Here is a 23,691-nt window from a genome sequence, read left to right as displayed (position 1 = left end):
GCATTGCACTCTGGTGCAGCCCTACTCCCTGTTTGTTCATAGGACTTCAATTTAGGAAGCTATTCTTTTAAACCATAAAAACAGTTTAGAAGACGAACGAGCATCCAGCTGTGTTAAATTATTTTCCTACTCCCACAGGACCCAGCAGCAAAATTTAGCATGTATTTTACAGGCATATGATTTATTTACGTGGAGTAACATACAGGTATTGGCTTTGACCCGTAAAACCCCTCTATGGCCTGGAGCCTACACATCCAAAAGTCTTCTCCCAGCCTAGGCTCTACTGCTGCAGCTGCACCGGAGCAGGACCTCAGTTCACAAGAGGGGGAGAGGCAACTGCAGGGTGTTCTCCGGCTCTTTGTAACTCCCTCCACCCACACATTTATTTTCCTCTTTCCCAAACAATTCTGGTTTGTTGATTGTCAGGCATCTCGCACAGGCAATTCATTTTTCCTGGTCACTGGGGAAATGAGGAGGCTCTGGTGGGACATGCTGTAGATACCTTAAAATACATTCCATGCTGCTGGCTTATTGCAGATACCCTGATTCATGGTCGGAAGGGGAGGCCACGAGTGGTCTCGATTAGGGACATGAATTTAAGAATCATCAAGGAGCATGTAAGGCAAGCGATAGGCATTCTGCTCTGAGGATCGTGCGCACACTGAATAAAACACACACACACAAAAAGAACGAAGGGTGATGTTTCAAATGCAAGGGACAGACTGTCCCACAGAGCTTACAATTTACATTTAGATTAGCACAAGTAGCAGTAACATTGCAGGGAAGGCGGATAAGGATTACAACAACACTTTGACCAGCCTGCAGTGTAACTCCACTAATTAGGAAAAAAAAATAAAAATGAAGTGTTTGTAGTTGCTATACAGTGCCATGGAAATTTCCATAAATTTGAGGGAGCACACAAATCCCTGTGGGTTAAAGCCTCTGACTGTATTTAGCTCGTATGCTTTCTAGTGTAATGGTATTCAATCAACAGTCCTTGAGGTTTGCTTTAAAGGATGTGGAAGGTATCTTAAGAAGAAACAAGCCTGTTATTTAAGATTACATTCACTATATATCCCTGAGCATTTTGAGTGACCAGGAGAGAACAAATCTTGCAATATTGTGCTAAAAGAGCAGATGGAGAAAGGTTTGTTCCTCTTCTTTCTCAGATGAGAAAATCAATTGCCACAGCCTCATAGGCAATGGTTGGAACTACTAACCTCTCTATAGGGTCTGGGATAATGAGGCTGGCCATTATTGTGCCTTCAGTGCCCATAAACCCCAGCCTACATATGCAAACTTGCAAGTGAGCCTTCTCAACAGATCTGTATAGGCCTCACTCTTCTTTTAGGCAGAAACAGCATGGCTGTTATCAATGAATACCTAATCACACCTCAACATAGCAACAGTCTACACACATTCATAAATCACCAGATGCCATGGCTACAACACAACACACTGCAGCAAAGCAATGGCACCACCAGCACCGCCACGGTGCTTTTATCTGCACCGCACACACCTCCCTGCACGAGGCAGCAGCCTGCTCAGGGGAGGTAGCTGGGTTGGCACACACAACTGTTCAGAGCTTTTCCCATAACAGGGCCCCTCTTCTTTCCCGTTTGCCAAGGTTCCCCTCTCAACATGGAAGGGGAGAAGTGACTACAAGCCTTCAAGACCTCTTGACACTCCTCCAAGGAATGGTGATAGCAGCCTAAGATCCCACTGTGAAGACAACTGCCAATGCCAAGAGCTGTAATGAAGTGTAGTTTCTGCCCAGCTACACGTTGAAGGTTTGATACTGTAGGTGGAACAACTACCAGGCGTGGCCAAAATGAGAGCTGTAAGAACACAGGTGAATATATTGTTTGACCCAATGAAGAACAGAAGGGAATTGTTAATTATTCTGCACTGAGAATGCCTTCCCATCCAGCTAGGTAGAAACAGATCAGTGATCTCTTGGTATTGTTAATATTTAAGACCGTTTACTTTTTTTATATACCGAATTATCGCCAGATTTTCAGCCCCATCAGTACTCTGCTCACATAAACATTCTGGATTTAAACGAGGAAATAGAAATCAATATACATTCAAAGACAGGTGAGCTTTCGGATGGCAGTCATGTTCTGGTGATTTAGCAGCATTTGTGTAAGCAAATGCATCTGGGATGGGACCTCTGCACAGAAACTGGAAATCTTTCCAAAAGCATATTTTATTGCCCTGCTTCAGATTCCCTTTCCACACCCTGACAAAATGGCTTACTGTGTGAATAAGCCTTTCTGAACCCATCAGCAAGCTGTAATCAAGGTACTTTCTAATTTAACTCCAAAAAATACCAAAAGGCAAATCAGTTATGCTTTTAGACTGCCCATGGTAGAATCCTTTAAGAAAAACAAGAAGTTGACAACCTTTTTTTGCATTTGTTTATTTTTAAGGTAGGAAAAGAGAGAGACTGTTAAACGAAACAAAACAGAGAAAAATATATAAAATCTTAAAAATGAATAAAGCTTTCTTAGAGATATCCAGATCAGAAGATGATAGAGTAATCTGAAAATGCTTCCCACATACAAGCAGGCAGGTAGATGGCATTGCTGCACACAGTGTCTAGTGCAACCTGTATTTTTGTTATGTTTTTGCACAATTCATTAGTAAAGTGGTCTCTTAATTCCCTTCTGAAGCCCACAGAGGCTTTGCAGTGATAATAAAGAGCAGAATGTAAAAAGCACAGTATTGTGTTCAAAGCATCAAGTATTAAGACCTAAGGATTTCCACTCTGCTATGTTCCATAGATTCTATTCACAAACAATAGCAACGCTGCTTCAGAAAGTACTGTACTGTTGGATGACCAGCGAGTATTCCACGATCAAGGCTAAATGGACACCAGTGCAGCAGCTAAAATAGCTTCATCCCAGGGAAATATTCCAGAGACTACCGTGACTCCTGTTTAAAGACAAACAGATAGAGTGAAATGATAAGGCAGGGGTCAACAATTGGTTTCAATATAAAACATTTCACAGAAAGCAGACCAGATCACGCTACAGTAACTTTTATTACAGAGATCAGCCTGGCTGTTCATAATTATTATACACAGAAGTGCCTCTTGCTTAGACCAGACAGCACAGAGCTAAAATGGAAGCGTATAACAAATTTGTGTTAATAAGCAAACAATCATTAGAAGTGTTAACAAGTGATGGTGGAGAGGCTCTGTTTTTAATTTTAATACTGATCTCTAGTAAGTGTTATTATCCTCATAGAATAACATTTTATTATGAAAGCACATGCACAGCATTAAAGCCTTAGATAGCCCAGTGCCTGCCAGCAGCAATTGTAAACAAAAGTGAAAGAATCATTTGCGAAATGCTGACAGCTATCAGTATTCACAAAGTTTGTAGGATACAGAGAGGGCTGCATACAATATGCTGCACCATAAACAACAAGAAATTGCCGTGGCCTGGGGCTCTAAGGAATCAACTGGATATTCAGTTTCTTCCCATTTAAAAAAAAAAAAAAAAAAAAAAAAAGCTTAAACACGCAGGCTTAATTTCAACTGATTTCTGACTGAGCTAGGGTCCTGAGTCTGTTAGATATTTTCAACTTTTTTTTTTTTTTTTTTTAGCCAATAGATCCCTTAGACATTCCCTTCTTATATAACACAGCAAACAGCTGCAACTAATCATTTTTCATTATGGTTTTGTGTATCTGCTTTGTTTTACAACAAATTTTACTCAAACAACAAAAAATGCAACAGAACAACTTCTGCTTACTGTAAAAATGAGATTTTCTGAAGATCGGCAGAACTCTGGAAGTGTTACCAGATACAATTAGGCCAGTGTGCTTCTAAACTATAGCTGGGAAAAGGATATGGATCAAGGAAAAAAAAATAAGGAAAGAAGGGAAAAGAAACAAAGCTTAGAACACAAGAAAATAAAATATATTTTGTCCATTTTCTATTACTGTTCATCATATCCGGATAACGTGAAAATTATCAATACATTTTATATAAGTATCTATTTGTTTCTAGCAATCATTCCTCAGGCTTTGACTTGCAACTGAAGCAATTCACCAAGCAGGTTTACGTTTCTGTGTCGCAAGTACACCGTTCCCATGCATCAGGAGAAGAGAGGAGTGGATCTGCGTGCAGTGAGCGGTGAGGAACGTCCGAGCATCCCTGGGGACAAGCAGCACCCCCCCCCCCGAGCTGCAGCCACAGCACAGCACAGGAGATAAAGCACACACATATCACTTTACTGCCACGGGCAAGCTAAACCTAGGAAAAGTGTACTGAATTATTAAATAAGCAATTCTGATAACACGAGATATTAAATGCAGATAGGGTTGGGTCAACCAAATTACTTTTTTTTTCTTAATTCTTCCCTGCAGAAATATTGGTGCTAAAGCAAGCCCGGCACCTCCCCTTCGTACACATACACCTCTCCTCAGAAGGTAGCTAAAATCGGTGAAGAAAAGGAAAAAAAAAAAAAAAAAAAACACAAAACAACATAATACAGCAAAGTCCTACCGAGGAATAGTGTTTTAATGAACACACAAAGCAACTAGGTGACATCTTTATCAGCCCTCATAAACCTTGATTGAATACACAGCGATAAGCCCTGTTTAAACTGTCATCCTCGCGATAACACGCACGGAGACAGCGCGGGCCTTGGCAACGGGCTGCGGGGAAGAGGCCTCTCCAAAAGTGCAGGCACCGCGAGGTAGTAATGTACATCACGTAAACAGCCCAGAGCCGGCAAGGTTGGTGTATTTTGGGCTGGCTGAGCGTGTACACGGGCATCTTCTGGTGGCAGAGGCCTGCGAGGGCCCAACTCCACAGCCAGCCTGCCCGTGGGGCCGGCGAGTTGGCAGGGGAAGATGGGCGCCCTCAGCCAGAGCGACCTTCGGCACTGAGGTCTGCAAACACCAAGAGTTTCATACAGGAGGTTTTGAAGGGTTTGAGGAAAGCCTGCTCTGGTTTTCTTTTCTTTTCTCTCTCTCTTTTTTTTTAAACCAGCGTTATTCACGCTGTGTACAACATTCAGCATTAGGAAACAACTCAGGGACAGAATGGGTATGGAAGTCAGCAGTAATGCGACTTTTTATATCAGAGGATCTGGTCCTGAACAGCTGGGATATTTATTTGAAAAAAAAAAAAAACAAAAAAAAAAAAAACAAACATATAAATAAATAAATATAATTAAGCATTTCAATATAATTAAGCATCTCCAGGAAATGCTTGTACTCTCCAGGAAAGCGAGGATTTGATTCATCGATGTTTCTGTATTTATCTCTAGCTTAACAATGAAACTGAAATTTACACTTGAACTTTTATTCCCTTTCCCCACCTCGTCCTTCCCTCTCCGTAACGCGTGCAGTGACACCCTCTGGCAGCTCACCCAACACCGCAGCACCACGAGGCCGAAACCCAAGGACGTCCAGAGCTGGCACTTCGTCACCCTTCCTTTATCCAACGCGGATTTCTTCCACCAGGTGCTTTAAAACATAACGACTGTTACTTGTTAACTATAATAAAATATATATTTGTATGTGATTACTAGTTAATTAATAAGTTAATAATTCCCACTGCTTGGGAGGTGGAAGACAATAGTCCATTTTGTGCCTGTTTGGTCTTTGGCAGGCCTGTGAGCTAGCACTAGAGCTGGGTTTTAGTTTTCCACCAGAAAAAGGTCTGACACCACTACACAGCTGGTATACCACCATGCAAGGAGCTGGCAGGGGAGGCATGTTAGCTGCTCAGGAGCTCATTTATTTATTTCTAGGCTTTTTTGCATACACTAGCTGATCTCTTCTAGTACCATCAAGTATTATTTTTTCCTCATTTTACATACAGGAATGAGAGGAAACACAAATTAAGTGGCTTGGGTGAAGACTCCCAGAAAACTCTCAAAAATCATATCTAACAAATCCCAGTCTCATGGCTGCAATTAGAAGACACATCTCTTCAACTTCATTAATGCAGGTTCTCTGTAATACATGTAGGCTCCCAACGTTTAAACAAAGTGATCCAAGATGAGGCCGGAACCCACACAAATACTGCCAATTACACAAAGTATTCACCAAAAGGAAGACCAGGTTTTAATTTAACTAGAGCCCGATGGCTTGGAAACTTCAGAAATTCCTGGAATGAAAAATTAGGAGGAAAAAAAAAAAAAAGAGAACCGCTTTTGCCTATTCTGGCATGAGCCAAGGGCAAATGGCTCCTGGCTGTGAACATGCAAGGTGTGTTTGCTGACTCGCATAGATTAAGAGCATTTTAGTCTTCTTTACGTTATTTCCCACATCCACATTCTCTAGAGAGGAGGGACAGTAACACAGCTATTATGCTAATGGAAAATTCATTTATACAGGACTTCCCGCAGACCTGAAAAAATGAGAAATGTTATCCAATGCATTCCCAGCCAAACTTCCTCCTGAAGTGAAAAATCTTTCCCTCTGATAAGCAAGTTGTGTCAGACCACATTTCTGTCCCTGACAAAAGGATCACTCTCCCTTGGCTTGCTCTAGTCTTGGCAGCGGTGCTCAGCAGAACCACGCTGCTATTCCCAGATATTCACCACACTTAACAGAGCCACTGGCTTATCTTTGACCCGAACAATAAAATAAAAATGAACTACACGCAAACACGAGCTAGCAGTTACTGTGGGTAACACCACCAACCTCAGCTCTGAGGCGGCCAGCTCTCCTTCGGGTTAGAAATGCCATCAGTCACCTAACAGTTCATTAACCCTCCCCTCCCCTTTCTTTTTTATTTTTTTTTTTAACCTGTCCAGACACAGATATCTGCAGTGTTCTCCACTGCTGCATGTACACACATTACAGCAATATCAGCGAGGTTTGCTAGCTTCCCCTTCTTCCCTCAGATGTTCTTCCTGTACCAGGAGGAAATAAAAAATAATAATAATAATAAAAAAGAAAGAATGTGGTGGGATACTTTCACTCAAGCATTGAAAGTCTGTGCCTTTCAGGTGCCTTTGTTTCTAATCCATTGGCAGCTCATCCAAGGATATAGACAGCTTCTTAGCAACCTTCTAAAGCATTTAGGGGTGAAACTACCAGGCACAACGTGGTGGCGTGCCTCCAGCTTCCTAGGCAAGGTGACAGAAACAGCTGCGGTACTACCGACCTTTTCTCAGCTTGCCACCCTTTGGCAAAAAACAATGTATTAATTCATGAAGAATATTATATTATCATGGCCATACTGCACTTCTACCCTCACTGCTAGTTACCACTGACAGGTTATCATGCCATGAAGATGTCTTAAGCAATCCCTACCATTCAAGCAAAGGTGTAATGCTACAGCTTTACCATAGTACTGCCCAAATCAGCATTTGGCCATGAGAGGGAAGAGCATAACCTAGGATGTGTCAAGTCCTTACCTGCCTTCTCTAGAACAAAAAAAAAGGCAGCTGCAGGCCACCACTATGAATAACCTTAAAAGCATTCAAGCTGTTTAGCTTAATGGTTGAATACCTGTATCTGGTAAAAAGGTCAGGGCTAATTTTGTGGGAAATGATGGGATAAATCCAAGAATTCCAGGCACAACTGTAATACCTACATTGATTTTCTCTCAAACTTCCATATCATCTGTAAAAGTAAGGCAGTCCTATTTGATAACTGAAGATGAACAGAAAGAAAAAGACCATGCCAAATCAAAAACATTAGAGAATAAAGTCCTCTCCTTGTCCTGGAAAGTTACGCAGGATACCACTAGCTGTCCTGTAGACCCACGAGTGCATCCTCACACCCTGTGGAAGGACGTTGCAGGGATAGGTAGGCTGGTAGTGGGGAACAGATAAGGAAGAGTGGCCTGCCAAATCTGGGTGTCACAGTTTGACTCAGCACAGCAGATGAAGTCTAAAATTAAATGTCTGGTGTCCCAGTCTTGCTCCTGAAGATACGTTTTTCTTATCTAACTCATTTACATGCTACTTACTGATGAAGCAATGTCAGCTCAGGACATCTAAATGCCTCGAGGGCTTGGCCCACTCAACTCTACTTGGTTGTAACACTTTGCCCCTGCCTGCTGCAGGGCAAGCACCTCATGCAGGTAATTACTCAGTAGTTGACCTGCAGTAGCTTTTTACACCACTGCCTATTTGCAGGCACCCACTGTTCACAGTAAATCTAATCCAACATCATTTTCCTCATTACATCCTGGTGTGTGTGTCATGGGAAATAATTGTATGAGGCAGCACAGTAAATCTACAAGGACTGGCTTGCAACTTGCACACCTTCCTTCTTCCCATGTTCTAGTTCCAGTGTTAGTCCAGGACATATCACAACGGGTAGAACTGGTGTGGAAGGGCCTGTGAGGAATAGCAGGGCATGCAAGACAAAGGAGATGACAGGGTTATAGCAGGACTCAATGTGTCCATGATACAAGCTCTCAGGAGTCCAAACTGAACACATTAAAATTCCTCAAGAGCTTTACAATCAAATTTGCCATTTGAGTTTCTCATCTCGCAGATTCCTTAGACTTAGGCCTATGGCTGGAGTATAGTTTTAGATTCCCCACTGCCTTTGTCCTAACACACTTTCCTGCGCCATCAAAAGTGCATAAAGGGCTTTCAGACTTTACATCCTCCGTATGTAGTGGGAGAACACAGTTTCAGAGAACAAGAGTTACATGAAGGTTCCTTCAGCCTTATACAGAATAAGAATCACCTGATGAAAAACCAAGAACAGGGTTGTGAGGCATTAGAATGGGCTGCCCAGGGAAGTGGTGGAGTCACCATCCCTGGAGGTCTTTAAAAGACATTTAGATGTTGAACTTAGCGATCTGGTTTAGTGGAGGACTTGTTAGTGTTAGGTCAGAGGTTGGACTCGATGATCTTGAGGTCTCTTCCAACCTAGGCAATTCTGTGATTCTATGATTATGAATTAAGTGACTTAAGTGCCCTGTGCTATAGATCAGAGAAATGCAATTAAACCTTGGGCTCGATGTTTTGAATTGTAAGGCTATACTAGAAACAGCTTAACTAAGCCCTTTGTGTTCAGAAAATCAGCCTTGCCTACATAGATCTGAAGTAGTCTTTATTTACAGGTCTCACCATGAAGGAGGAAGAAGAGAGGAAGAATGACAGCATTGTGTTTCAAAGCCAACAAACCATATAACATGTCCTTTGGGAACTACATGCGGTATAACTGCTGGTTATTTTATATAGCTTTCATACAGAGTATCACAAGTCACCGTATGATCACATAAACAGTAAGGATTATGAAAGCTTAGTAGGAAAGTATTATTTGGCATGTGGTTTCAGATTTACTCTTATTCAAAGAGGCTGAATGTTTTCATGCTACTCCATGGAGGCAGCAAAAAGCCCAATAACAGAACCCTTCTTTTTGCAGGCAACCCATGCTCATACAAGGGATCCCACTGTCATGAGCAGATGACTTCTGGTCAACTTAAGTGGGCAAAAGACACAGGACTAAGAGACAGTAGCTTCTGTCCTGAATGAGTTACTCTGGGAAGTACCTTAGGGTGTCACCAAAAACTGATTCTGAGATAAGGTAACAATGGAAATTTGAGGCAGCCTATAGGGAAAAAAAAGGGGGGGGGGAGGGGGTTACACCTGAATCAGTGACTTGTTCTCTGTTTTCTTCATATGGGTGAGAACAGTTTTGACAAAAGCAGCACCCATTCCCTTTCCTCAGGTGGCAGCCACAAGCTCTTTCTTATACTGCCAGTATGAAGAAACAAGGGTTATTGATAACGTAACGTGAATTTTTGCTAAGACTGAATTCAGGAATTCCTCCTGTCTGTATATGCAATTAAGAGTGGAGTCAAACACAAGGATAGGGTCCTTCCGTACTAATGCCAAGGCACTGTGCTAACCTCAGTGTAATGGAGATTAATTTTAAAGGGTCTCGGAAAGAACTGCACTGAGAAGGATGGGACACGGTTCTGCTATCAGAAACAGGCTTACAGAAATAATCAAAGTGGAGGACTTGAGCAGTGGGAGACAGAATCAGTGCAGACATGAAATGCAAAAACCCTAAGAGACAGAAAACAGAGAAGAACAAGAGTTACAAACACCAAGGTAAGGAAAGTCCCTTGTTACTTCACCAAGTGCAAGTGAGAAACTGTGCCAACCTGAGAGACATTGATCGTAGTTAGGTTCCTATTTGTGAAACACAACTTTGGTAAAAGGATTGGAAAATTTTGTCTAGGGAATAGCTGTCTGGTCTGTTCAGCTTCTTGGTAGAAAGATACTGAGTTACTTGAAATTTGTGTCTCCAAGCTGCTTGCATGCTCTGGGAAGACTTAAGAACTTGGACATTCCTTCCACTGAGCAGACTGATAGGGTTCAAAGCATATTTAACCATGAGCTGTGCTACAACTGGGTGGAAAATATTAATCAACTCCAGCCATCTAGGGAGACTGTGGTTATCATGAAGAATATGTGGGACACTCATGCAAGAATTTTTTTTTTTCCCTGCAAACTGGACAAGCTCTCCTAGAGTTTATCTGCCCCAACTGCATGCTTTTGAAAAGGAAAAAAAAAAAAAAAAAAAAAAAAAAAGGAAAAAAAGCTAGACTAAATGAGTACTTTCAACTAGAGCTAAAGGTAAACACTCCATTGGAACTTTGCCCTAATCAATAGTAGCAATGTTCATGTCACATGAGAGTCAGAGGATAGAATATGGTGCTTACTGCAGTCAGCAAATAAGCTAATTATACTTAGCCTGCTTGAAGAAGGGGACAAGTGAGGTCTGGTCCACCCACATATTAATGCAATCATCATTATCCTTATCCCTTGTTTGCTCTGCGCTTATATTGGAAAAAAAAAAAAAAAAAAACTTGTCCCAAACGGAGGGTGCTACTGACCCCTTGTGGGAGAAATACTCCGATGTTTTAGGGTGCACGAGTGTCACTGCCTAAACCAGCTCAGATTTAAGTTCATATACTGAACTCCCACAGGTTTATTGCTAAAGAAAATTTAGTAAAACGGTGTCATAGTTTTGAGAGAGGTCAGTATAATCTCACAAGGGTATTTTCCTGACCTCATGCTGTTTTGCAGGAGCTAAATTTTGTATTAACTTCTCCAGGGCAGTCAAGCAAGCTTAAGCAAACGATAGCTGTAAGAAGTACATTTCACACTGAATTTCCTACAACTTTGTTTTGCATTGTCACAGAACAAAAGTTTTACGTTATCAGCTGACACATTTCTTGGTTCCTAATATGATTAAACCTATTTCAGCACATCATAGCATTGCCCTCTAGAGACTGCTTTTTAGAAGAATTTCTGAGTATCTCCTGGTAAGCCTGGCCATACTCCTCCTTCACTGCAAAGGGAACAAAGTGCTTAAATCCCTCAAGTAACTTCCAGACAAAAGCTTTTCATAAGCACCAGTAACAGCATTGATAGGCTTCATTCTTTAAAAAAAAAAAAAAAAAAAAAAAAAGCTTTCCAGTGCATGCTGCTGTATTGACTTGAAATAGGCTGTATGAAGCATGAAAATTAGATCTTCAACAGCATCATTCCTGACTGAAATTATCTTTCCATATTGTGAAGAACCAAGTCTGTTAAGGAAACCTCTCTCTTTTTTTTTTTTAATCAAATACTGCTGCTAACATTTCTCCCCTGAATAAGATGAAGTACACTCATGAAGAACCACCCTCGGCATTTACTAAACATCAAATCTGAAGGAAATCTCCACAGTCACATTTTTCCTGCCTTAAACATGCTGCATATTGGAAACAGCTTGAATTAATTAGGAGTGCAAGGTGCATTAAGATACAGAGTGGCATGTTTGTAAACTGCCCTTTCTTTTGGGTCTACCACCCTTCTCAGTGTGGAAAAAGCCTTCTCAAAATCTACAAACATCAATGTCTAACACCAGCCACACCCACCTTGACCAACATTAGGGGCTGAAACCGTAGAGACCACAGAGACCACATCCTAAAGCCTTTAGTAAAGCCATTGCCATCACTTGCAGTGCAGCAGGTATTCTGCTGCCAAGCCTCTCCCTGTCATATCTGAAAAGTCCTGGCAGTCAGGCCATGTGGTGACTGGAAAAGAGAAATATCACTCCCATTTTTGAAAGGATAACATGGAGGATTTAGGGAACTACCTACCGGTGAGCCTCACCTCTGTACCTGGAAAGCTCATGGAGCAGATCCTCCTGGAAGCAATGTCAAGGCACATGCAGGACAAAGGTGATCCGAGACAGCCCGCACGGCTTCACCAAGGGCAAATTGTGCCCGACCAGTCTGGTGGCCCTCTAATGATGATGGAGTGACTGCATCAGCTGACAAGGGAAGACCGACCAATGTCATCTGCCTGCACTTCTGTAAGGCCTTTGACACAGTCCCACATGACATCCTGGTCTCCAAATTGGAGAGAGATGGATTTGACGGGTGGCCCATTCAGTGGATAAGGAATTGGCCTGAAGGCTGCACCCAGAGAGTTGCGGTCAATGGCTCCATGTCCAGGCGGAGGCCAGGGACGAGCGGTGTCCCTCAGGGGTCTGTCCTGGGACCAGTGCTGTTTTGCTGAGTCCGATTGATTTTGTTACCTTTAGTTAAATAGATATATTTCTGAATGTATCCATTAAATTGAATCCTAAAAGCATAAACTTTGGTGCAGTAAATGCTGTCTCAGAGAATGTGAGCTACTATATCTGGCAGGAGATTTTTAAGTGATCCCATTCATATAGCCAGATCCGTAAAGGTTGTTCACGAACAGGATGGAATCGAACACAAATTTAACAGCAACTCTAATTAGTATAATGAATTGTGTACAGATACAAAAATTTGCACATAAAAAAAGGTTAAGGTCAAACTTTTTGTTGTTACAACATAATCTGCATTTGTACTTCTGCTGTGTTGTTTAAAAAATATTTGAGTATCTGGAAAATTCAAAGGCACTCAGCATTTCTGATGTTGCTGTAAACTCACTCTTCAGTGGTATATTCTAAAGCACCAGAATGTTTTGAGCTTTGGATTACAATCTCCCTCACTAGATAAGGTCTGGGGTCTTTAAAAATTACCTGCCAAGAACTCACAGAGTTACCAGACATTTGTTCAGGTATACAATTTTCTATTTCTGTGGCAACATCTAACTTCATTACAAGTAGAATCAAATTAAATGAGCTAAAAAAAACCCTTCCCAATGACGTGTGCACAGAAATCAGTAATAATTCTGTCTCATTACATCTTCAAATCAAAGCTATTGAAAGCCAGTGTGTATCTTATATAACAAGTTTTATTAACCATACAGTACATTAGCATTTCTCTTGAAAAGCTTAGACCTTGCTAAGCAGTTTTAATGAAAGCAATTATATAATGCTATCTGCATACAGAAACCCACTACATTCACACAGACAACCTTAAATTTCTCCAATAAACAGTCATGTCAAAAGCTACAATTTACTGAAAATACAAAGTTGGTTTTAACAGAAGCAAAAATGTTCCTGTGGTTCAGTGAAACCTGTTTTGTAATACGAATAATTTGCATTCCTGAAGACATGAGGCTTGGGACAAAAAGTATTTCCTAGAAGCTTAAAATGAGACATTTTTGATAACATGAAATGGCATGCAAACATAAGAGATTTGTTGCTGATTCTCTTTCTTAAAAGAAAAAAAAAAAAAACAAAACAAAAAAAAACTTACTGGGCCAGAATAAAGCAGGCATTTTTACACGTTGGTTTATACAATAACCTCTCCCTTGACACCAAAGACATCCCCTACAGAACATTTTGTCAGCTCTCTTTCCCACAAATGCTGCTTCTGTACATTCGTACACTATGCCCTTCAGAGCCCCAGGACTGGTGCAACAATGACACAACTCACAGGAAGCTTAGCAAAACCTAATATTGCCGATTTCCTTTACAGAAAATATGTACTAGCATATAAATCCATGGCAGGGGCATTTCAGTTCTATGAACAGAAACTCCTCCAAAGATACTTGCACTCTGTAAGGACTCGACAGCTGCTGCCCATCACTTAGTTCTACCAAGGCACTGTACAGTCACCGCATCCACAGTATTCCCCACGCTGTGCTGAAGAATATTGTGAATTTCTTTAAGTTGTTAAAAAGCCCTGAGTCAGAACTTTTTTTTTATTTGTTTGTTTTTAACCACAGGCTCAGCTATAAAACCTCTAAACTTTTTTTTTTTTAATTCTAAAACTTCTGTGATAAGTTTTGTTTTGTCAGCACAAACAAGGTACGAAATGCATAAAAAGACAAGAGTACGGATTCCAGCAACTTCTGCAAGAATAATATACAATGTACACTGTGGCAAATCATACAGCTCGGTCATATGTAATTTATACAGTCAGTAAAAACCATTCGCAATGAATTCAGACATGGAAACTGATGAAGCAAAATAAAACTGAAATGTTCCCCATCCTTTCCCAAAGACAAAGAATAACCAGCAAAGAATTCAATACTTTGACAGAAAGGAGGTAGCCTGACTAAAAGTTAGGATGGAGTGATATTTTAAGTGAAAACTTACGTAGCACAAAGAACAGTATAGGCTTTTCGGTTCATCAGCTGCTACTGGAAGAGTAAAATTAAGTTTCTGACACGTAATGTGCAGTATTACAGAAGAAGCTTAGACAGATCACTAGCCCAAAGCAACTTCTTCAAACAATGTAGTGTTTACCAACACTGCAATACTGCTAGAAATAAGTACGCATACATAAAACTTCATCTCTAGAAAATAGCTACACGATAAAGACTTATATTATTTTAAAAGACCATTTCACGTCTTTAGAAGAAGCTAAAATACTGATTGTAAGACTATGCTAACAAGGCACAAGTACTTGTGCAAATCTGCTAGATCCTTACTCAATTCAAGTTAAGAGCAATAGTTCCTAATCCATCTTTCTTATTTACAAAGTAACTTCTTTATTCTCCTGCCTAATTTTTCAGTATGCTGAAAATCGGATTCCTCCAAATCTTAACATACCAGCAGAGAGTATTTCAACAAATGCAAGGCATGGACCAATAGCCCCAATTCTAAAAAAGTGCCAAATCAGTTCAACAGGAGCTTGGGTACAGCAAATGATATGCAGAAGGTTGGGAAAAAAACAATAACCACACAAAAGTTAACAAGCTACAACTATTTAGCATGTTGTATTAGCCTTTTAGGTTGTCTCCATACCCTTAAATCACCGTGCACTCATGTGACCATTTATGTATTTCACTAAATTGAAAAAAATGCTGTAACCATCCGTACATACCTCACATCTGAACAATATTTATTATCAGGTGTCTTCTTGATTTGCTTGGGAAACAAGTGGAGATATTATATCCGATTTAATTTCAAAACTGCTATTAAATATTAGGGGACAATCTTAAGAAACAAAGCCTGCAACCTTTAAATTTTAGTGTATCAGAGGCAAATGCCTTACGCACTTTTCATCTCATTTTCACTTTGCTCCCCAATATTAACGATAATAATGAGATCTATGCTTTCATCTCCTGCTGAAGACAGATGCACGATGACATACCCTCAACTTTCCTGTTTGCTACCTATGATCCTCTTTGGCTTTCCAATCAAGCTTCTGTTTTTCATCCTCCGTGTTTAAGCGTTACCCAATTGAACATTTGCACCCTGTGCACGTTGCCCAGGTGAGCCAAGACTCATGGGACTGGATGAGCTCGGTAGCTGCCTCAGCAACACCAGGTCACCTTGGGCAGTCAGAATCCAAGGATGATGTGTGAATCTACAGATCTGTCCTAAGTAACACTGGATTTGCAAGTATTTTTCTGAAGTCTTTTGAAAGGCAAGTAGCGTAGTTAGTAAGCAAGTGTGTTAGTTAGTTTACCTTGTTTTTTTTTTCTAATTGAGCTGTTTCTCTTAATATCTTGATAGAATTGAGTTAAATCCCCAACATTGAGATATTTTAATTTCATCTGCCACACTACACCGTCCAATGGGTCCAGTTACTAACTTTTATGCAGTCACATACACCTGGCGTGACTGCAGCACAGAAGCCTGGAAATGCTCCTACAGCGATACCTTCAGTCACTGTGCCTACATCCATATGACTGTGATAACATGCACATATTAAGAGTGTTATAAAGTAACTTACAGCTTCTCTGTCGTAAAGTACAAGCCTAACAGCCTTACCTACTCATGCTACTATCTGCCTCCCACAGACCCCGAGTGTTTAACATTCAACTCCAGTTTTCCACACAGGATGCTTTAGATCAGTTCTTGCTCAGGTGAATTATTCAATTTTTAATACGAAGTTGAACTACTTTCAAGTAATTCTGACTTCTTCCAGTGAGAAAGAATTAGGAAAATGTCAGCTGCTATTGAGGTTTCAATTTTGAGCTGCATTATCATGAAGAAATCCACCCTGCCTTTGTGCTGAACATATAGAGAGGTTCCCTTAAAGGATAAATAAGAGACAATATTCCAAATGTGTCTGCCAGAACTGGAGGAAACTGAGGTACAGATCCAATGCATTCCAGAACAAAACTCAGAAGGGATGGACAAATGGCATGTCTTATGACCGTATCATGTTTGGAGGAACACTGACAGAAGCTGAAGCCTACTGTAGACAGTTCAATTGCCAAACACTACCAAAAAAAAAAACAAACAGTGTTAGTGACATACACATTGTCCAAACAAAACCAGTACTGAACACTTGTGTGCAATCAGAGCCTAAGTGGAGATAGTGAAATAATGAAGTGAAAAAAGCCTTTTATCAAAAATTTTCCAAAGCTCCTTGAAATCTTGGTATTTTAGAACAGGGACCAAAGCAAGAAAAGGGAGGGCTATTCAATTTGGTCAAGATGACAAATACATAGATTATTTAAGAACAAATGACTACTAGTATACAAAATTAAACAGGATGTTATGTTGATTCCAGATAATGATTGTGTCATCAAAAGACTGAGATTAATTTAAAAAGAGATCAGTTTTATTCTTTATGCTTATTTGAATCTTCCCCTGAACTACCCCTTTTGCCATATTTTTGCCATATGCAATCAGAATGGAATCAGAAATTCATCTTAGCTGCAAGGGAGGCACCTGAATGACTCCAGGTTATATTTCTTTGTTCTGCATTCAAACAAAGCCAGCACAATGGCAAAGGGCTACATAAACTGCACTCTGTTAAATAATCTGCTGAATCTCTTAGGAGTAAAGCCCACATTCCTGTTAGCTGCAAGCAACCTTTAAATCAGTATACTTTCTTCTACCCAAAAAGACAGAAGGTACTTGTTAGCAAAACGTTAAGTTTGAAGCCCTCACAGTACTACTTTCAGGTCCATGAATACATCTCAGTCACATCAGTGAAAGCAATCTCCCTCAGCTGACTTCAGCTCACCTAAGCATGGCTCAAAATTAACTGCTCTTCCAGCAATATTCTGAATTGCAATATTACCTATTAATAGTTTGTCACTAATGTTCTGGTATAACACCCAGCACAGATGAATAAGCTGTATTAAATCTTTGCTTTTGCTCTTGATACCCTTCGCCTGGAGACAACACAACTGATTTAAGAGAGGAAAATAATACGTAGCTTGCTTCATACTTCGTAAGATACAACATTACAGATTAACTTTTGCAAACTTCATCTCTGTTTTTTCTAATTTGTAGACCCAGAATATTTAAATGGCCCTACATATATATTTGTTCCCCCACAACTGACCAAATTCACTCATTTGAAACAGATCAACTGACCCACTGCTCCTATGTTTTACTATCCAACCAAGTTAAAAGCAGTTCCATATGTAACTGTGTGGCTAGCAGACCCAAGAAGTTCACTAGTTACATTACCTTGAACCTGTTACACTAAAGTGCAGTTTGAGGAATGCAACATCTCCAAACTACTTGTTTCTTTTTTCCTGTTTCTTTCCCAACCCATCCTCAGAAAGGGCACATTAAAGTTCAAATTAGCTTAACATTGTATTTTGAGGCCTGGTCTTAGTGAAATAGTAGAATATTTATTATTACTGTTTACGCACTTTGTAATGACTTTGCGTTATTGTGTATTTCAAGATAACAATTCTTGTGAATCGTAACTGTCACAGGAAATCTGAACGTTTTCCAGAAAAGCGTTAAACAAAAAGCACTACATATTTATATCCAATAATAACTGACAATATATTAAAAAAGGGGCAAAAAAGTACATTGCTTGACACCTTATACATACATTACAAAACATGAAATAAACCAAAACAAGATTGTCCCTTTACACTTTAAGGGGAAGAAAACAACAGAAAGAAAACTAAAAAAAAGACTGCTGTAAATTAGCTTCAGGCTCAGATCTTAGTTTTAAGAGTAAAGTTAAAAGCTGACTGTTCAAATACTGTTCTATTATTTGGTGTGTTCACAGTCTTTAAAGAATTACCATGTAATGAACCTGTGCTACAGTATTAGAAATGTTTTCTTTAGAACCTTTTACTGCCTTTCAGACTTGCAGAGATTTAAATCATTCAGATGTCCTTATTATTCATGAACTATCACTGGTTCGTTCCACTGTTTAATACAAAAGGATCCTTCGTTCGATTGCCTTGCGGCATATCGGGCATTCGCTCATTCGGTCTCCACAAAGCTGACATGTTCCATGGCCACAGAGAAAGATCATATTCTTCAGACGGTCCAAACAGACAGGACACATGGTCTGTAAAAGATTTTGACAGATTACATAGTCAATGACAGCACTGATGCAGTATTGAGAATGCAATAGATAAATTACTGAAAGTTAACAATAAATATGCCATCTTAAGCATAACAGATTATTGGCATAGCATAACCCAGCGACTGAGCATATATTCCAAAACCTTATTATTATTTTTTAAAACATACATTTTTACATCACATTGATCTAAAGTTTTGGGGCTTTTCATGACACAAAAATTGTGCTTTTTGTTGCTTTTGTCTGCTTTCTGTTCTTGGTGTTTTTTGTTTTTGTTTTTTTTTCTTTCCTCAGATATGATCTCCAACTAAGGCAACCAAGTAGCAGGTTGATACCAAATTTTCATTATCATCACCTAAATTTGCAAAATTAAGACACTATTCAGCAACATTCCCTTTTACATGATGTAATCTTTCAGGGAACAAAAAGCATAAAATTTTATGTCAAGCAATGCTCAGGTAAATGATTTACCAATTCATTCTCAGGCTCCCTACCTAGCTAATCAGGTACTTACCTTTACGGAAGACGCACTAAACATATGCAAAAAACAATAAAAATGCTGCATAATCAATATTACATGTAAACATTCAATTCTGATAATTGAAGTCTTTACTAATGGAAATAATCTACATTTTCTACGAAAAGAATACCAAGTTGTATATGAAGAGCAATTAATAAGTCAGTAACCTTCAGTCATAGCAATAGCACAGCAAACTTTTAAAATCCTTTTTAATTGATGAATATTAAAGTGACAGCCAATGCCCAAAAAGATCTAAAGCTCTTCAACAGCAAAGTTTATTTTGTACTGAATGAATAAGGAACAATGTCCTTCACCTGTCATATGTAGAAATTGAGGTTTTTGTAAGGCATGTTCCTTCACCATAAGTATATTGCAGCATATCTTATATTAGGATTTCATCTTAAGATGTTTATCAAAGGTTAGTAAATGAATAGATATTTAACATATGATAATTGTTAATATTGTTCTACAGTCCAACAAATCCCATCTATGATGTGCTCAGATCTGAGACTTAAGAATGTATATTTTATATATAATATGAAATCCTAACAGGTACAAGACTTCAACCACAAACTCATTTTATTACTGCCTTGCACTTGTGACTTGTTTCCATACTAACTGCCGGGAGTTTACTTCAGTTTGTTCATTTTTGAGAGATACAAGCCATACTAGGAACCCAGTCCAGTATAATCTTAATACATAGTTTCTATGGAATTAATAGATATTACTTTCTAGGGTTGATTGCTTAGATGAAGACAAAAATAAAAATAAATAAATAAATACATAAGTAAATAAAACAGAGCTGAAATTTGCATGGAATTTGACCACATGCCTATTTTGATTTCCAGGATATCAGTATAATGTGCTAACAGATATGTAAAACTGCCTGATAAAACCTCATGTCAATTTGTTATATAAAAAAGGATACAAAAAAAAAAACAACAAAAAACCCCACAACATTCAACAAACACCATGCTCCAGTTTTGCTAGAATTTCTAAACTATCATACCGAAACAGTCTCAGAAACTAAAAATTCATAAAAATTCAAAAATTCACTGTCAGTCCAGCTTATCTTTCCATTCACACCTCATCATCATCTACACTTCCCAATGGAAAAATTAGAGCTTGCTTCTGTCAGTAACCTACCGTCTTCAGTATGAATGGAACAGCTATCAGTTTCCAATGAATATGCAGTTGTCCTGTGACAAGTATCCATAATCTAATACCATTAACCTGATGTCCTTTGATAAAGGACTGACAAAGCAAGAAAAAAAAAAAAAGAAAAAAAAACGCAGCCCTTATTCTATGTTCTTAGCTTAATTATTTGCCATTGTGTCTAAATATAATGTTAGAATTACTGAAATTAAATTCCCTGTTTTTCTCCAAAATGCTACTTGAATATTTGAAAAATGAAAACACCCATCAAGGGATACAAAAAATATCTTTTCAGACACTGTTGCTTCTGATGAACTAATTCAGTGAAACACAGAAATACTAAGTTTCATTTTCTAGATCTCTTCCGCAATTGCATATGCAGTATTAGCAAATTGCCCAGTTTCTCCTGCTCAGTACAAACGTGGAATATTTAAAATACATGAATTGTTTTATTCCTTAATATGATACTATTTTAACATTTATGCTACTTCATAAAGTAGGAAAATTATTAGTAGCTTTCATTACTTAACTACCTGTTCATATGCACTTTTACAGGGGATTAAAGTTCATTATATGCCTTACAGTCAATTTGTGCCACAGCAACAGGAAATAAGCAGACTCTATTTCCAATAGTTTGCTAGAGTGTTCTCTGTATGAAATCACTTTTTACATCTTTTACACGTGTGAATCATTTGACTACCGTCTTCTGAAGGAAAACAAATCACATAAAAAGGCACTGTATCTGTTATATATAATAATAACTTCTACGGGTAGTAAAAGTAGGTCTGAAAAAGCATTCATCACACCTTTAATTATAGCTTGGCCTGATAACTCAAATAAATCAATTTTTACCACTAACAAGATGTTTTAAACTGCTTGAAATATTTCCTTATTACTAAAAGCATTTTCTCCAACAATATACAGGTGGCACAGTGACAAAATAAATTGATTTTTAAATAGAAAGAAAGTGATGTAAGTATGGTGAAGGAACATACACAAGGTATTAGATAGATGATGATGATTATGTATGAAATGGGGTGAAGGTATCACAATTACAGTCAAAAGGGTTCACATTCAGGGAATCCCTGAAGAATGGTGTGGTCGTCAGATGTGGGAGATTCAGCTGACATCAGGCATCACTTCTGCTTGGCACGAGAAATGGTTTTAAAAGCTTGCTGCACTAACATATTAGATTATCATTGAAGGTATGAGTTGAAACAGGTTTATACCTGCTGAAAGAGAACAAATTAATTTTAAGTACAAAACTATCATTGTAACAAAAAGAGCGAACTGTTAAAGCACAAAGCAAAAGAATACATGACTGAAGTCGAATGCTATGCATCAATTCAGGCATAAATTTAAAAGATCAGATGACTAACTGTAATCAAATCCTACTTGCTACTCTTAAGTGTGACACAAAACTTGCTCCTCACTCAAATAAGCTGAAAAGACAGTAAGCAAACAAGAAAGCTCTCAAGCCAAAATCTGCACAAGAATGACCAGAACCATCTCTTCCTGGTCAAACAGGTATTGAATATTCACCTGTTTGATACTTATTTAAAAAAATAAAAAATAAATATTAATGGACAAAGGGACATTTCAAAGTAAAGGAATGGACCTCAATTCTCAAAGCATTCCAGTATTACATCTTTCTTACTACTGCAAATATGAAAACCAGAAAATACAAGTAGAGAATAACATGTATAAAATAATTATTCTTTTCTCCCTAATACAACATAACTTTCTGATATTAGCTCCTTGCTATAGCAACTCCCTAGAGTAAGACAAAATTATTATGAATAAAAGAGCACCTTATGAGAACTGAAAAAAAACAACTGAGATCACATCTAATCAAGGAGAAAAACTGTAAAATGAAGTAGTTTTTCTTTCACATCCCTCCATTAAAAAAATATTACCATATCCAAACAGAACTCAGATCATTTATAAACTCATAAAATAAAGTAACCAGAAAAAAAAAATACATCTGAAGAAAACAGATTACTTGGATTAGAGCATTCATCTGCATGTTTGGATCTATCATTTTAAATGCCAAAGCAGTAACCTTATTATCAACAAAGTTACTCTTTTCATCCAACGATGTTATAAAAAGTAAAACTGAAATAAAACAGCAGATCTAAGAAGTCACAGATCTGCAATAGCTCCAGATGTTACCGTTGAGGAAGACATGCATTTCTCAAATGACAATTTTTAATCTGCATGTTCTTTTGCAGACACAAGCTATGAAAGAGTATGCTTTTAATCAAATATTAGAACTTTAATGCTACTAGGGTCTTGGACAGCTCTCCCTATGACAGGAGCAGGTTTTCACCGACGTCACCAAGATTAAAATTCGACAGTATATCAGCTCTCAAATATAAGGCATTTAGGTATGGGTCCTAGAACTAGTGACCCAAAACTTCAGTCTTAACTTTCATGCACATGAACAGCTGAGAGTAACAACCATCTCAGCTAGATGTGATGAAGTACTGCAGACTGCTTTAAGCCTCCAAGAAGAAGAGGAAAGTAGTATAACAAGAAAGTTTCTCTGTCTCTTATACCCATTAAAACATTTTTTTTCCAATTATGTTATATGGAAGTCAAAAATCACATATCAGGGTTCTCCTCTAAGACAGTAAGTTCATACAGTAGTCCAATACCCAAGTCTTTTACTGCTGAAAAATAACAAATTTTCATTTGTTCAGATGGAAAAGGTTTAAAGGTTGGACTAGATGATCTTACAGGTCTTTTCTTACCTACCTGATTTTAGGATTCTACATGATTCTAAAAGCAATGAAACCCTGTAGTGATTTACCACAAGAAAAGTCCCGCATGTAGACAGCACTTCAATAGTATTTCAATAATTCTCACGAAACTAGACTTAGAGGCATAACAAATCTAAACAGATGGCTCTCAATTCTCTGAAACATTAATTTTGAGGTGTTTTGTTTTTATTAGGTTTCTAAATGGCATGCAACTTAATTAACCAATGAATTATCACTATAGCCAATATAAGTAGATTTCCACCTGCAAATATGATGCATAATTACAAAAGAAAAAAACTCTCATTTACATTCTAAATATTCAAATTATGTACTTACACCCCATGGATTTCATTTTTCAACCAGACACAAATTGTTTTAACAGTACATAAACTAGATGCTACAGCTAAATGCCAGCCGCTGTTCAAAGGCACCTCGTGAACAGACAAATTCAGGTTTGGCTCGATAAAGAGCAGTGAAGAATATCTACTTTCATCAGTGTTCTGTGAGAACAACAACTGCTGTAGCTAGTACATTCAGTCAGCTCAACAAGCATGGGACACTTGTTTTTTGTTTTTATTTTTAAATCTGTACACAGAAGACAAACGAACATCATAAAAAATATTGGTTAACTAAAATTT

The 23,691-nt window shown here is 38.5% G+C and overlaps 1 protein-coding gene across 3 annotated transcripts in view; it reads right to left on the bottom strand.

The window, feature by feature from the left end:
• Positions 1 to 13,202: 13,202 nt before the first annotated feature.
• Positions 13,203 to 23,691, bottom strand: part of MIB1 (MIB E3 ubiquitin protein ligase 1) — a 75,412-nt gene continuing 64,923 nt past the window's right edge. For all 3 annotated transcript variants that reach the window (XM_072034781.1, XM_072034782.1, XM_072034783.1), the window contains exon 21: positions 13,203 to 18,601. In XM_072034781.1, coding sequence (XP_071890882.1) covers positions 18,461 to 18,601 — 141 coding nt within the window. In that variant the 3' untranslated portion in view covers positions 13,203 to 18,460. The remainder of the gene's footprint in view (positions 18,602 to 23,691) is intronic.

Source organism: Anas platyrhynchos, chromosome 2, assembly GCF_047663525.1.
Source record: "Anas platyrhynchos isolate ZD024472 breed Pekin duck chromosome 2, IASCAAS_PekinDuck_T2T, whole genome shotgun sequence".
Lineage (NCBI taxonomy): Eukaryota > Metazoa > Chordata > Aves > Anseriformes > Anatidae > Anas > Anas platyrhynchos.
This window is presented reverse-complemented; position numbering and strand designations above follow the sequence as displayed.